The sequence below is a fragment of the Bacillus rossius genome, chromosome 1 (genome assembly GCF_032445375.1).
Source record: "Bacillus rossius redtenbacheri isolate Brsri chromosome 1, Brsri_v3, whole genome shotgun sequence".
Lineage (NCBI taxonomy): Eukaryota > Metazoa > Arthropoda > Insecta > Phasmatodea > Bacillidae > Bacillus > Bacillus rossius.
The window spans coordinates 13,053,339-13,069,024 of NC_086330.1; the positions used below are offsets into that span (position 1 = coordinate 13,053,339).

Consider the following 15,686-nt stretch of genomic DNA (forward strand, 5'->3'; position numbering starts at 1 on the left):
ACTTATAAATAGGTACAAGATTGTATGGTGAATTGTGACAAAGCCAAAATAACACCAGAAAGCATGTCAACATGCAAAATGCCTGTTAATACACCTTGGAGCACCAAATGCAACAAAAAAAAAACCATGAAAGCAGTATATTGAATCAAAATGCAATCAGATTATGGAAATTTAATCTTTTTATATATTAAATTCAATAAATGTAAATTATTTAGCATGTATGTACTAAAATGAAAACAAAAAAAAAATTATATTACAACATTGGTACGTTTTTCATGTGGAGGTGGATGAACATAAAAGAGGTGCCCTTATAAACACCAACGATGGTTGCAGTTTTCTCACGGAATGTTCAGTTAAAAGCAAAGGAAGTCACATGCAAAAAAACAATAATGATTGGGCACAGTTGTGTCGAAACACCTGTCGAGGTAGACATGTCAATTGTGTGAGAGCAAGTTCATGGGACATTCACAACGGTGGGAGGGAGGGAGAACCGTCAACACTGCCATGTGGCCTCACACATGCACACACTTGCTCTCTCTCTCTCTACACCTCCCCCTGTGGCTGATATATTTTTAGATATTCCTCCCTGGCCAGCCCAGCCCAACAGACAGTCACTTCCTGTTGCCGACGGAGCTTCACACTGCTGCTGAGAGATTTTCATTTAACAAATATTACTTATGCAAGGAGTTATATTTATTAAAAACCAACATTGGTTTGTTCTTTGTGCACGTATTCAACCCAAATAGAGACTTACGTATGGGTAGCACAACATTTTTTTTTTTTTTTTAAACTAAATATCTGCATAAATGTGTGATTCATGTGCTGGTAAATACAGTAACTCAAAAAATTTGTCAGATAGATGGATGCAAAAATGAGAATTTGGCGGGCGGGCACAAAATACTAACTCGCACAATGGGTCACCTCCCAAAAAATAATCAAAAATGAATGAGAGCTAAAACAATCAAAAAGCCTACTCCAAGAAAATTGATTAGCCTCATTAAACAGAGCCACGTGACAGTAATGGGGACTGTAGCAAAGTCTGGCTGCAAGCAAGATGGCAGAGAACTTGTTTAAATTACTTATTTGAAATATTGATATGAAAACTATTTTGTATTCCATAATCAAGTTTACATTGATCATTCATAAAAGAAGGTGCAGTAAAGTCAGTGGTAAATTGATTAGGGGTACAACTTCACTTTTCTAAACAATTGGAGCTATCTACACTTCTGTTTTCACACATGTAATTTGAAAGATAAGTTAAGTCTCTTGCAACAAGCCAGGTATCCAAATAACAGAATTTTCACCATTATTAAACACACTCTCAAAATGAACCAAATTAAAGGTGTGCTACTAGTGAAATAAGGTCTACCATTATCTAAAGAAAAGATAAAGAAATATTTCTACAAAAACAGGTCTGTAAGCATTTTTCTAATGTAATTAATATGAGAAAATATATTGAATATTAAATATGTGAAAAAATAAAGTTAGTCTTAATATCTTTGTTTGTTAATAACATATTCTTCTAAAATTGAGCACAAACTATAAAAACTAATTGAGTGCAGATGTTGTACGGAGCTATCTTTATGAATGTCAAGGAGAAAGGGAGTTAGTTAGGGTAACTGCCATCATGTTATCATATTTTATATAGGTAATAGTGTGTGTATTACTGAAGTTAGCTTGAAGTAGTTTGTGTGATTCTGAATGATGTTGTTTGACAGCGGAATCCAGAGATAAGCCACATGTTGAACAATCCTGACCTGCTCCGTCAAACAATGGAGCTTGCCCGCAATCCTTCCATGCTTCAGGAGTTGATGAGGAACCACGATCGGGCTCTTTCTAATCTTGAGTCAATACCAGGTAATTCATCGTTCTTTAACAGCCTTTCTGTAGTTCATTAATTTTGAGCATGTTTTTTTACAGGAACGTAAACTGCATAACATATTTTAGTAAAGATCAAGCAAATCCAAAGTTTCTCTAATCCGAATCTTGAATTTGAATTTCGTAAATAACCTCAGATTTACCTCTTCAATATCAATCTACGTATTCAGGATAAAAAAATTTATTAATTTACAAGAAATTTTGAGAGAGAAAAACGTTAGTGAGTTATTCAGTAACCTCGGTAATGAGCGAATTAATGTGTTCCTATGTTGCAAATACACTTACAATACGGAAATCTAACACAAAAACTTTAACTTAAAAATTTTATAATAATGTTAAGTGTGATAAATACACACAAATTGTGTGTTTCAACTACATTTATGGATGCAAATCACAACATTTCTGCACCCTCTATTAGAATTTGCTGCCGGAGCAACTATGTGGACTAAAGAATCATTCGATTTTGCAGAGTAAAATGTTCTATAATGAAACTGCTCCGATGAAAGCAAAAAAAGACTTGATAAAAACTGTTTTCCTGATTTTCAACAAGGCAATTTATTAAAATACTGCTCATCTTGTTAAAATACACTAAACAGTTATTACTTTAAAGTTTCCGTTTGTATTTGTGAACCTTGGTTCACGCTATCTGGTACAGATTGCATCACCGTGGTTGATACACATTTCCATTCCTTGACTTTCAGCGCATTCACATAAGTACTCCCACCAAATGCAGTATACCAAAAACTAATATGTTCACATCAAAAATAACTATTGTTTTGTTTTATGAACTAATTTTCTTGAATCGGTACATTTTGTAAATTGATTTACACAAATATTATTAAATTTGCAATATCTTGAAAAGCCCTAATAGTATAGCTACAAAGTAAAACAAGTAGATCCTATTAACTTTGAGGTGTAAATGTAAAATTTTAGAATTTACTATTATTTTTTCCCTATATATATATATATATATATATATATATATATATATATATATATATATATATATATATATATATAATTTTATTTCTTAGAATCTCTAATTTTTCAAATGCCAAAGATTCTACTGTATTTTAGAATTCGATCAATCCATCCCTGGTTTTTAGAGTACATTATTTTGGAAAAACAGAAAATTGTCATATATTTGTGTTGGGTCCATTGATACATTTTTAAATGCTATAAGAATCGTAAAGATGTGTTAAATTTCACTGAATTTGAGCTTGATTTTATTTTTTAGTTCACTGCAGTTTATTTTAATTAATTTTGCTGTCAAATGAAAGGTATAAAAAAATGTTATAAACTCTCATTTTGCCATGAGCAAAGTGTTCTGAGCACATTATTTCTAATAGGGAAGTATAGGTGTGATTGAAGATACTGAGTTCTGCTTGAAATTAAATCACATCCACTCACTTCGTATATTTTGTCAACAGGTGGCTACAATGCTCTACAACGTATGTATCGAGAGATCCAAGAACCAATGTTAAGTGCAGCAAGTGAGCAGTTCAGTCGAAATCCATTTGCAGCTTTAGTGGAAAATGCAGGAACAGGTAAGTTTTGGTGTTAGCGGTGGTGGTTTTTGGAAATATTTTATCCTACGTCCCTTATTACTCGACCATTATTTCTCTTTTGCTGAGGGAAATGCCAGTGCCAGTGTAGCATTTGTTTGAAAGCTTATGACAATGTGCATGAGAGTAGGAACTAAGGAGGTGCAAAGCTGTGGAAAGAATACTTTTTTTTTGTCTTTATATTTGTGGAAATTAAGAAACACTAAAGAATTAGATTTCCTTACGGGCAGAATTAATTAAAAGCTTTGAAATACTCTGTTTTATCTCATAATCTTCACACATATTTGCTAAAATCAAGTTTGAAAGGTAAGAGGTGCTACTTTTATGCAAGAAAAGCATTTTGTGAATGTTAAGTGTTTTATAAAAACAAATAAGATTGCATGGAAAGTATGTTTAATTAAAAAAACCGGTAATACCAAAGTACGCCAAACAATTTAAATTGATTAGTCATTGAACAAAAACATACTTCGTTCAACTTAAAATAGAAACACGAAAACCATGACCCGGAACTAACGTAGTGCACCCATAACTATTGTCGTAGTACACACGGACCACAAAAGAGTGCAGGCTATCAAATGTAGTTTACTCGGCATGAGACAGAGAGCGCATGTTGCATGCCATCAATATCGATATTCTGTTGTGTGCACACACACTATACAGGCATCAACGTAACCAAACATGAATGATACCAACTAGCACTGGCTACATTTCTATAGGCTCTACACAGCGGCAACACATCAGACAACTTTGTATTTGTGTTAATTAAATAAGTGGGCTGCAATATCTTAACGAATTATGGATTTAAACTGTCAAATACCGGTACTTAAGTTTTACAAGAGAAAAGGAAGTTTATGGGCAACATCTTACATGGGTTAAAATAACATAAATCTCATGTAGAAAATGGCAGGACAGAAACATTTGACCATATTAGATGGGAAATCGTATTGAGCAGGTATATCTTAAATAAGTTTTACTGTAATTGTGATTACTGTATTTTCCCATTACATATAACTATCACACTACCTGAGAGCAACTTCAAAACCGATTTCTGTTTCATGGTGCTATGTGATGTGATGTTTAGCAAAGTCAAGTTTTCTACATACACAAAGCACTCAGAATTGAACAGCGGGTCAAAAACATCATGCAATTTTTATGTGACAATTTATTTTCCCAAATTTTGACATCCTTCAAACAACGGTATGATGATTATGCAATAAAGCACTGTATCTATCCTAATTATGTGAACAGAAGGGTGTAAATAATACTATCCCAGCTTTTTTATACATTTATCATCTGGTATCAATGATCAGTTTTCAGCAGGTAACAACCGAGAGGAAATCAAATGATTTTTTTAAATTATCGCCTGCAGTAGTCGTAATAGTCAACCAGGCCACGAAAATTGACTTCAACAAGAGTTCAGAGCCAGAGCCTGGGGGCTTATTGAACTATAAAATATGTAATACAATACCGTATTGGTCCGAAAATAGTCCGACCCCTTTTACAGCACACTCAAAATCAGGGAAAAATAAATTTTAACAAACTAAAATAATTATCAGCAGCATATTACCACAGTAACACTTCAACTAAGTTAGTATTTATTGAACTGACAAAATGTGATATTCTTACTTACCAAAATATTTGAGCTGTGTTTCCGTTTATCTTCACATTCTTTTATAGTGGTGCCAACATTTTTACGGCAAAGGCTACATTTTCTAAGTTCATAGAAATTGTGACGTAAAAACATGTACGGGTACGTTTAATTTTGACGTAAAAAAAACCCAAAATGGTTTCATGTAAAATGTGTATGAATCAACCATAAAACAGCCAATATTGCAAATAGGTTTTATTGTTCTTTTTACTGTTGGTATGTACCGGTATTTGTTTATTCGTGTCGCAACTACAAGTTGCCAACACGGTGCCATTTACCTATTTTGATTTTCCTGTGGTACAAGAGTAAATAAAGCATACAACGGTAAATAACCTTACGGCAAAATTGCTGTTTTTACTAATTATTTACTGTAAATACCACACTTTACAATCAAATAAAATTACTGCAGCATGTTAAATACAGTTCAAAAATAATCAGACCGAGCTTTTAAAAGCTATGTGCTACAAGTGACCACATCTGTGTACTTAACTTAAAATATGATATGTTATTGGGGTTAAGTGTGTTTACTAAATTTCTAAGTTGGAAAAATTACTAATTCCATGTAAGTACGGCATAATTTTAGGTCAATGAATTGTATATCTGATAACATTTTTATGCCATAAGTGATTCTCCTTGAAATTTATGTGTTTAATTATACTATTTTGGCTAGTGCCCCATTATAGGCCGACTTTAGATTTCAAGGTGGACAAAACTTGCAAAAAAGGTCTGCCTATTTTCGGACCAATACGGTACATCTGTACTGCAAGCTGGCTTCTTGGGTTGCATGTAATATATGTGCATGAATTTAAGCAACGTGACTTCTAATGAACTCAACATATGAGACAATGCAACAAGTTTCAGGTACCTAGATACTCAGCTGAGCACTCTTCCACCTTTCCTTTTATTATCGCTCTAAGAAAATGACAGATAAGGAAAGATAAGCTGAGATATGATCTTGTCGGTCACATCTCAGCTGCAGAATTATCGTGATTAATAATGCATTGCACACATTCTAGTTTGTGTCTATCTTTTTAATTAGCCTTATGCATTTTCGTTCATTGCCATGTTGACCAGCTGAAATCAATGAAACTTGTCCCGCCTAGTCATCTTTTTATTTTTATGACATTTCTGCAAACTTCTGCCCTTAACAAGTTTCCCTGACTGCCTACCCAGTTTAGTGTGGTAGTCATCTGTAACGTAGCACACAAAAGCTTTTGTTTCTATTCTGGACTATCAGGATCATGTATTTGATACCTTGAATTATGATTGATTAAATGTTTTCTTCAAATAATCTTTTCGATTGAACTATCCATTTAGTCTGTCGATGCTTTATTCTCACGTCCACCTCTCATCTATCTCAATGTCAGTGAGACATCAACCTTGATTCTTTCACGTAATATTGTCAGTATGTGTGTATGGGTGATTGTCCTGTGTTGCTGCCGTGCAGAGGGGGCGAACAACCCCCAGCAGGGCCAGGAGAACCGCTCCCCGCTGCCGAACCCCTGGTCGGCCGGGGGCGGGGGCCCGGAGACGGGGGGCGAGGCCCCGGGCCCGGCGGGCGGCGGCGGCGGCGCTGCTCCCCCGCGGGCTGCGTCCGGACTCCTCAACTCTCCCGGCATGCAGTCGCTCATGCAGCAGATGGTGGAGAACCCTCAGCTGATGCAGAACATGCTGTCCGCCCCCTACACGCAGTCCATGCTGCAGGCGTTCGCTGCGGACCCCAGCATGGCCTCACAGGTCATGAGCAGCAACCCCTTGTTCGCCGACAACCCGGCGCTGCAGGTGCGTCCGTCCTCTGCTCCTACGCTTCTAACCAACCAACCAACCAACCACTTCGACCCAACAGCACTCTTTGCTTAATACACCCTTGTACAAAGCAGACTAAGTAACACTTACAATTGTATTCAGTGCAATTCTGCTTCCTTCTGTAGGACTGCTCTTAGTTTGCAGTTCAGAGTGAATGGCACACACTTGTGTAAGTGATACTACTCTGAGACATAGATTATTTGCGTTCCACTTATTGTTCTGTTGGTTTATTTGTGCTAAAACTTTTATTTTGCATGCCATCACAAACTGTGTGAAGTTGAAAAATATATATTTTCATTTAATATTTTTTGATTTTTTTTAAAAATATTAAATAGTCTGTATTGACAATATCGTTACAGCTTTAGCCATTCTGAAAACGCTAACTTAAAACTATACACCAATTATTGTTTCACACCAGAAACTATTTGTAGCAGTTTTTATTAAAATTTATGTATTATTTTAATTCATGTGCTTTTTCTTGAGCACAGCCAAAATGTTAATATTCAATTGTAAAAAAAAACAAATGCACTTATAACAAAGATGGCAACTTTAAATTCTGTTATCCTTAAAACTAATAATTATATTATGCTTTTGATGAAATACAAAAAGATGCTTAGCTTCCAAAATTCTCATTTAAAATTTCCCTTTACAGTACAGAACATTTCAGATTTTTTTTATTTTCAAAATGTTGAATGAACCTTCAGAAACTTTTTTTTCTTCTGAAACATAACATAGTTGTGTCTCCATGGCCTATATCTGTACACACCGAAACAAGGACAGCATGTATTGGGAAGAGAGTGAATATCTATTACACTGCACACTACAAACTAAGGTTCAGATGGGCTATATAATCGAGATGAGACATGTTAATGATGTTTCATTCTATTTCATTTAGATTGTGGCTTGTTTCTAATAAAACACACAAATGGCAGGTGATTATTTGCTTTTTTGGTAGGAGCAAATTCGGCTGATGATGCCGAACTTGGTGCAGCAGCTCCAGAACCCAGAAGTGCACAACTTGATGACGAACTCGCAGGCCCTCGAGGCTCTCATGCAGATACAGCGAGGCGTGGAGCAGTTGCGAACAGCAGCGCCCAATCTCGTCACCAGGTTAGTCGCAGTCGGCGATGCGGGCAGCCATTTTCCAATCTTGCCCTTGTTCGATGATTTAATTTCACTAGACCAATGAAAAATCAGAGATTGTGGTTAAGACACTTGATAGTCAATTTAGTACAGGGTTGCTGATGCAGAGTTGATGCTAAAATAATTTCCTTGTTGCAGACTGAAATGTTAATTTCATTAAGTGGTGTGTAAGGTTGGGTTTTGGGTTGATGGGAAAAGGGTAGTGAGGGTGGGGGGCAAATTATATCATGATCAATAGCTGCCAAACTATCATAACATTAGATTGCTTTGGTTCTTAAGCCTCTTGCATTTTTGCAAAATATGTATTACACACTCAACGACCCAGGCACGCACCAATATGGGAATTAGAGTAATCCTCCAGATACAAGAGTTGGAAGATGTCTTATTGGGATTATGAGCAGTATTGCTGTTTGATTCTTGAACTTATACTGTCCGGTATTGCATAATTTGTTTAGGGTGTAGTTTTCCATAGAACGGACTGAGAGACAGCCATTCAGCCAGAAAACAGTGTGGTGTATCCTATTACAATCTTCTTTCAATATCATGACGAGGAAGGAAGCATAGGTATTGTATTTTAAACAAAGATTGACAATTTTGACCTGCGAGAGAGTACTTTAGTTGATCATGGTAATGTAGAATGCTATTTCCTTTTCTTGTACAGTCTGATCAAAACTGTGTTTACAAACACAGCTTCAGTTTTTTATGTAGGTTTTACGATGGAATTTTTAAATTAAGTCTTTCTGATTACAACTTAAATTGGTGTTTGCTTTCTGTCATTCATCAGAGTTGTGGTTTCCTGACACATTAAATTTCAACTTTTGTGTGTTTAGTACCAAGATAAAGCTGTGTTTTGAGAGTTTCCTGTGCTGTTGCTGACATTCCAGGAATTACACTTAGTCTAAAGTACAAAGTAGGTCAGCCGTTCTGTTGCCCGGTGAGGAGACAGATATTTAAACAATCCTTGCCAGGATTCCAGCTGACAAGGAAAAGCAGGAAACAGCGAAAATTCAAGGAATTTTAACTGTGAATGTGGCCATAGATTTGTAACTCAGGAAACAAATTACAATAGCTGAGTATTTGAATATCTCGAACATAGTATTTTTTTTTCCTACTACATTGCAAATCATTATTATTTATGAACTCCTCAGACACAATACTTTGGCCTTTGTACATTCTCTTTGTGCTGTGCCTATAATGCTAAGTTCTACATCTTGTTTATTATATATTTGGTTTAAAAGCAGGAGCAATGGTTTTTTTTTTTTTTTCTTTCTTCAAGAGAAACTACTGCACGTTAAATATTATACCAGGTTTTCGGGTTACTTTTCTTTAATTACTTGATGCAACTCAACAAATATGTTTCTTTTTTCAAGTGTAAGAAAACTTTGTTTACCGAAAACTTCCATACAAATGTGAAAATAATCTGGAAATAACCTATCCTCTCGTTTGTTTACATTTTCATAATTTTATAGTTTAAGCTAAGAAATAATAGCTCTGTATTTTTTTTTTCATACCTACTGTGTGTCATGGTATTTTAGTTGTTTGGTAGAATTTTATGAAAGTTATAGAGATGATCAGGTATATATTTAATCTGTAATTCTGAAGAAGAGCATTATTTCTGAATGAAAATTATAAAACTGCTCTTTGTTTATTTCCTTGCATATTTTTGAAACATTCTCTAAAAAAAAGGTGCTGTGATACTTCAAAAAGTTTACCATTTGTTGATTAGGTTTGGTTAGCCACAAAAACTGCTAAGATCATTATGAATTACCAATTTAAAATATAACTAGGTAACTTAACCAACCATTCTTACTGTTGTAAAATATTTTTTAATGTTAGCTAGCCATTTGTTCACGCCATTTTACAGAATGTTTTGTGTAGCAACTTAACCAACATTCATACAATATCATAGTACTTTTAATGTACCTAAGCCAACAAATTGTTAAACCTGTTAAATTTAAGTAACAAAACACCCTCTTAACGAATGATTGGAAGAAAAAAAAAAAGGAAAAAAAAAAATTTCAAATTCCTTTTTGGAAAGAAGGCTTTTTCTTCGGAATTACCAACCTGACTTAAGTTTCAATTCACAGTGTACATAAAACAAGTTTTAAGGGAGTAAAAGACAAAAATGAACATTTGATACTGAATTTTAGAAGTAACGTTTAATTTTTTACATAGATTTTTGCACCGCTTTTGATCAGTTTTATTTACCATTTTTCAGGGTACCTACTCATAGATCAGTATGTTGCTGGACTATAAACCGTAATTTGAGGAATGTTTTGTTCTAATAAAACTGAAAAAACACTTTTTCTATAATAACGAAAATAAAATATTGTGAACTTTTCTGTTGCCACGTGTTGTTCTGGGGGCATGAAGATAAACGTGTGTTGTTCCAGCATGGGATTGGGCGGCCCGATGCCCCCGACATTCCCCGGCATGGCTCCCGCGGACGGGGCGTCTGCCCCGACCAGCTCCCCTGCAAGCCCCGCGTCCGCCCCTCCCGCCTCTCCGGCCGCCAGTCCCGGGACCACCACCACCACCAACTCAACCACCACCACCACCACACCCCCCACCACCACTGCCAGCACCCTGCCGCCCCAGCAGGACGTCTTCTCCCAGTTCATGGCCAGGATGGTGAGTTGAGCTCTTAATTCGTGTGGCATTCAATATCCTATAACTAGTGGCATCCTAAACTTAAGGGCGCCTTCTGCCCAGGCACACATACGGTGTGCAGAGCTTCAGGAAAAACAACGCAATTTAAAAACATGAGTAAAAACTACTCAAGATATCCATGTGGGGTCTGCTTACGAAAAGCATTTAAGGATTCGCAGAGGGCCGGAAAGTACTTTGATTTCAGATTGTTTATAAACTGTATTTTTAGATGAGTTAAAATAGTTAAAACGGGTGTTTTCAGAGTAATTATCAGGCGTAAAAAAAAACCGGTATAGATTCTTGAAAGCACTTTAGGGACTTGCATTACACCTTCATCTTCATTTCTCTGCCAAATAATGTTACTGTCACCGCTCAAATTACATAGTTATCCTGTGACAACGAGAAGACTGCGCACCAGTTCAGAGCCTTGCGCTTAGAGGCTATACCGCACTATAAATACACACATACACTCCGATAAGAGTGCAGCATAGCTCTATAATTTGGTTGCTGGTAACTAAAATAAAAACACTTTTCTTATAACTAGGGACGGGCATGTCAATTCTTCAATGCTTCAATTTCACCGATTCTACCTGGAATTAGGTCGTCGATTCTCAAGCTGCAAGAAGGAATTGTGCCATATAAGGAATCGTTAACAGGTTTAGAATGGCAGGTTGTGAGAACTGTCTATAATTTGGATGTAAAATAGATTTACATATATTGGTTCTTTCCACAATAGCATTATTATCCGGCCAGTAAACTGACTGTTAACACTACTTGCTTAGCACTAATATACAAAAGACACTTAATTATTTGAAGGTTACATCACAACCGCAATCACCTATATTTATTAGTGATGGGTCGATTCCGATTCCGGAATCGGTCGGTTCCACCGATTCCACTCGAATCGTGGGATTCAGAATACAATGGTTTTGGAATCGACCATGACCGATTCCTACATTGTTTTTAAGTTTGCAAAATACATAATACAATCTTTTTTTACGGAACTGATTTACGAATTACGGTGATTAACGTATTTATTTACTTGCACCGCCATTTTCCCTACTGTACAAATGCAGTATCTACTTTCCCACTTTAAGCGAAAGCATTTTTCGGAAATTACGTTGCAGCAGCACTGCATTTAATAGCAAACCTTCAAAAATAATTAGACAAAACCATAAATGTTTAAAGAAAATTATGTAAATGTAAACGGCAAATAATGTAAACGTTAACTACTTGATCATGGCAGCTACATTTGCCATTGTAAACAACCTAATTTTTTTTTTGTGCTACCTGCCATGGTAAACCATACGGCCATGAACAAAATCTTTGGTGACGTGAACGTGAACATCTCTACACATTAAACTTTAAAGAATTAAAATGAAATAATTTTTGAATGAAATTTTACCCAAATTCACAGTGGATTATTGCAACCATATTAAAATAAGTTTAAAAGCAACATAACCAAATTGCTTTAAATCGGCGTTCTTGTGCGTGTTCAGCGATGCTCGTTTTACGTTAGATATATTTTGGAAAGGCAGTTGGCAAGTCTAAATTTCCAAACATTGCTGCGGAAACGTTCGTAAATTTTTATTACCAAACGGCAAACATAAACAATCTTTTGAAAGTAGTTGTGTTAGTTTAACAGAATTGTTTCCGATAAATTTCTGAAATGAATTAAATGTTAACACGCGATTATTTGAAGAGTTTAAATATTTTGTGTAAGAAAATCTCACCATAAAATGTGAAAATTTTGAGATGCTAAAAATTGCACAGAACTTTCTTACTCAAGAACCGAAAATTTATTTTCTCTTTACGGTTGTGAGGAATTGCAAGACTGGATGGATTTATTCTTTTCACCAAGTGAGATAATTAAGTTCTAGGTAATATATTAAAACGTAAGCATCTCTGACATTTTATTTTAGTGTGGTGCATATTTGTTTGTCATTTCCATCATAATGAGATAATAAAGTTTTATTTTTACATTTCCCTTTTTTTATTTTTTTTCGCCATGGTCCCTTGAAATATGTATAAACGAGGTTACATTGACATTTTATTTGGATCATTATTTAGTTGTGCTTGAAAATAAAATTCTTAACCTAACCGTACAAACCCTCTTTTTTTACAATTAATTAATTGAGTTGATAATGTAAGGTATCTAAAGTTTGTTAAGTTATAACATTATTTACAATTTAAGTCATTAGACATCTTTGATTATTGGCAGTGTTTGAACACGTGTTTCGTCTAACTATATGCAAGGTTAAAAGGCCAAATTGTGCTAGAAATACAAGGTAGCGTAACTTGATGGTAATGAACATACTTTTTAACATTATATAAGCTGAATATAATGTTAATTTCTGCACAGAAAATGAAACACAACATAATTACATTTTTAAAATCATAAACAACCTTATTTTTCTTAGTATATTACTCTGTTGTCAGATAAAAATTAAGGAATCGGAATCGGATTCGAAGAATCGACCCTTTAATTTAAGAATCGAAAATGGAATCGGAATCGGTATCGGTATATTTTAGGAATCGGCCCAACACTATGTGCCGTTAATTAGTAAATTCGACACGAGATATTTTAAATTTTATTATTATTTTAAATTTTTGTGTGGAAATTTTATTTGCTCTACTATAGTGTAATTTTAATTTGTTAGTCCGGTGTACTCCTCTGAGTTAAACTTTGTCTCAGTGCTCTGGAGCCCCTTTCCCATCGGCGTATCGGATATTCTGCTGGCCTAATCACTGACTGGCAGACCGCTTACCATTTCCCCCGCCTTCAGTCACGCCTCAAGCCAGTTATATTATTTCCCTTCGTGACTCTAACTGCATAGGCAAGGCTGTAGCTTGCAGGCGACCAGTTCGCAGAGACGAGCTGAGATCCGCCTTTTTCATCACGTCGTAGTGTTATATTCGCCCCTCTGTAGCCACGACGGGGCGTAGTTTCCCACCAACGTTGCATTTTACCCCCACCTCCCCCCCTTCTCAGTTCCAAGTAAGACCAATGACCGGTCGTAACCCCCTGGGGACCGGTGACCGTTCTCTAGGTCTGCCACGCAAAAACGAAGGCGCCAAAACTGATCACTAGCGCTTCCTAGCGGCCAAGTCGCGAACTTCTCCGCTTGCCTGCCCGCTAGGGCGCCAGAGAGCAGCACCTGCTTTGTCTTGTGTTATATGGACACCGTGGTCGAGTCGATTGTTTTCAACTCAGACCACCTCCGACAGAGATCGCTACGGTCGCCCAGTGTGGCCAACTTCAAGACTCCTGCTAGAGTTTTTTTTCCGCCCGCATTCGGGCAACTTCAGTATTTTTCGGCGGCCCAGACACCCCCCTCTTCCACCTGTTAGAGCCGGTGGGCATTTTTAATTACGGGACGCAACTTCCAGCGACACAGACCAACTCGCGTCGCGTCTGCAGACAGGCCTCCATCGAGTATCGGCGAATCGGCGAGACTTCATCCGACCGCTAACGACTATGTAGTCGCGTTGTATAAGGGATGCTATCCCTCAAGTCCATTTTAGTAGATTAGTCTGTCTGCATAGTTTAGTTATTTGCCTTAGAAATTTTTCTCTTTGAAATTTATTATTATGAAGAATTCATCCGCGTCCTGCCGCGCAATTCGCGAGCTCCCGAGCCTGGCTGACTCCACGACTGCAGCGTGCTGGGCAACTCCCCTGTTTTGGTGAGTGATAATTCGCGAACCCTCCTTTTTCCCTTTAAATTTGTTTTCCGGGCATTTTCTGCCCCATAGACTGCCTGTATACCAGTTCTAATCAGTTTTGATTTGGACTGTTGCAGACAGGGTTCGATGACCGGGAGAGATTGATACTCTCATCTCGTGGCCTCCCCCCTTCCCTGTTCCGTGGGAAGAAACATTAGAAGAAACTTTCTACCACCCGCCGTGATCGTTTGAAGACCCCGGGTGGTAATGTAAATTCAACATTTCCCCCTTACCTAGCTACGAACTATCTTAAGCGGACGATCAACTCACCAGCGACCAGTGTTTTTCTCAAGAAAATGTAAAACTAATAGAACTAATTACCAATGTAATAATCGAATCCATCCAACTTTGGGTGTGAAAGTCATAATGCAAATGTTTATATGTCAAACTACGAATGTAAACTGTTCTCAGTAAGCATAGGCCGGCCTATTTTCGTTTTCCTTTTGTTAATCTTTGAAAATTGTTAAAACCTTTTGTGTGTATGTTAAAATAATGGAAACATGATAATGAATCAGGGCAAATAAAACAGGGAAACTATAGATCAAGTTAATCGTGTAGTTTTTATTTTATTGATTATAACGATCCTAAAACTTCCCCTTCGCTTGTTACTGGAAGTTCCTAAATTGTGTTTGTTCCCACCTCGTGTCGCCTCTGGTAAATCATTTCATTTAACGTATTTTTTTTTCGAGCTTGTTTCCAAGGCTCTTTTAATTAATTCCAAATAATTCTATTTTGAGGCACGAGGGGTGTTACAACTAATATTTATCCGTAACATTGTACTAACCAAAGTTGCATTTTGGTATTTACGGGGAAAGCATTGTAACCGCGTTTCAGTACTATAACTTTATTTGATAAATGCAACATTAAAGTATAAGTTTTCTCTCCATTCATAAATATAATATCATCTTGAGAAATACTAGAATCAATACTTGAAATCTGTTCTAATGTAAATTTTCAGAAAATGTAAGTATATTTAGATTTCTTAAGTGTTATTCTATAGGTTGTCCTTATATGATTGAATTTCCATAATTTCATCCAAAAATGAAAGTAAGATTGGAGATTAGAATCAAAGTCGAATAAATTTGGAATCGACCCATCCCTACCTATAACGTAGCGATAATATTTGAATGTAGTCATGAGACTTATTTCTGTTAATTTAAGGCTCGGTCTCAGTCATGAGAAATTGTCCTTGCGGCACTCTGGCCGTTGAGGGGTGGAAAGATGAGCAGAATTCACAACACAATGCGTTACCCCCACTCTAGACCAGCGAGG

The 15,686-nt window shown here is 36.4% G+C and overlaps 1 protein-coding gene across 1 annotated transcript in view; it reads left to right on the plus strand.

Annotated features, from left to right (window-relative positions):
* LOC134532203 (ubiquilin-1) overlaps positions 1-15,686 on the plus strand; it is a 35,587-nt gene that overhangs the window by 11,273 nt on the left and 8,628 nt on the right. The window contains exons 4-8 of the mRNA XM_063368626.1: positions 1,719-1,857; positions 3,309-3,425; positions 6,539-6,873; positions 7,853-8,007; positions 10,434-10,671. Coding sequence (XP_063224696.1) covers positions 1,719-1,857; positions 3,309-3,425; positions 6,539-6,873; positions 7,853-8,007; positions 10,434-10,671 — 984 coding nt within the window. The remainder of the gene's footprint in view (positions 1-1,718; positions 1,858-3,308; positions 3,426-6,538; positions 6,874-7,852; positions 8,008-10,433; positions 10,672-15,686) is intronic.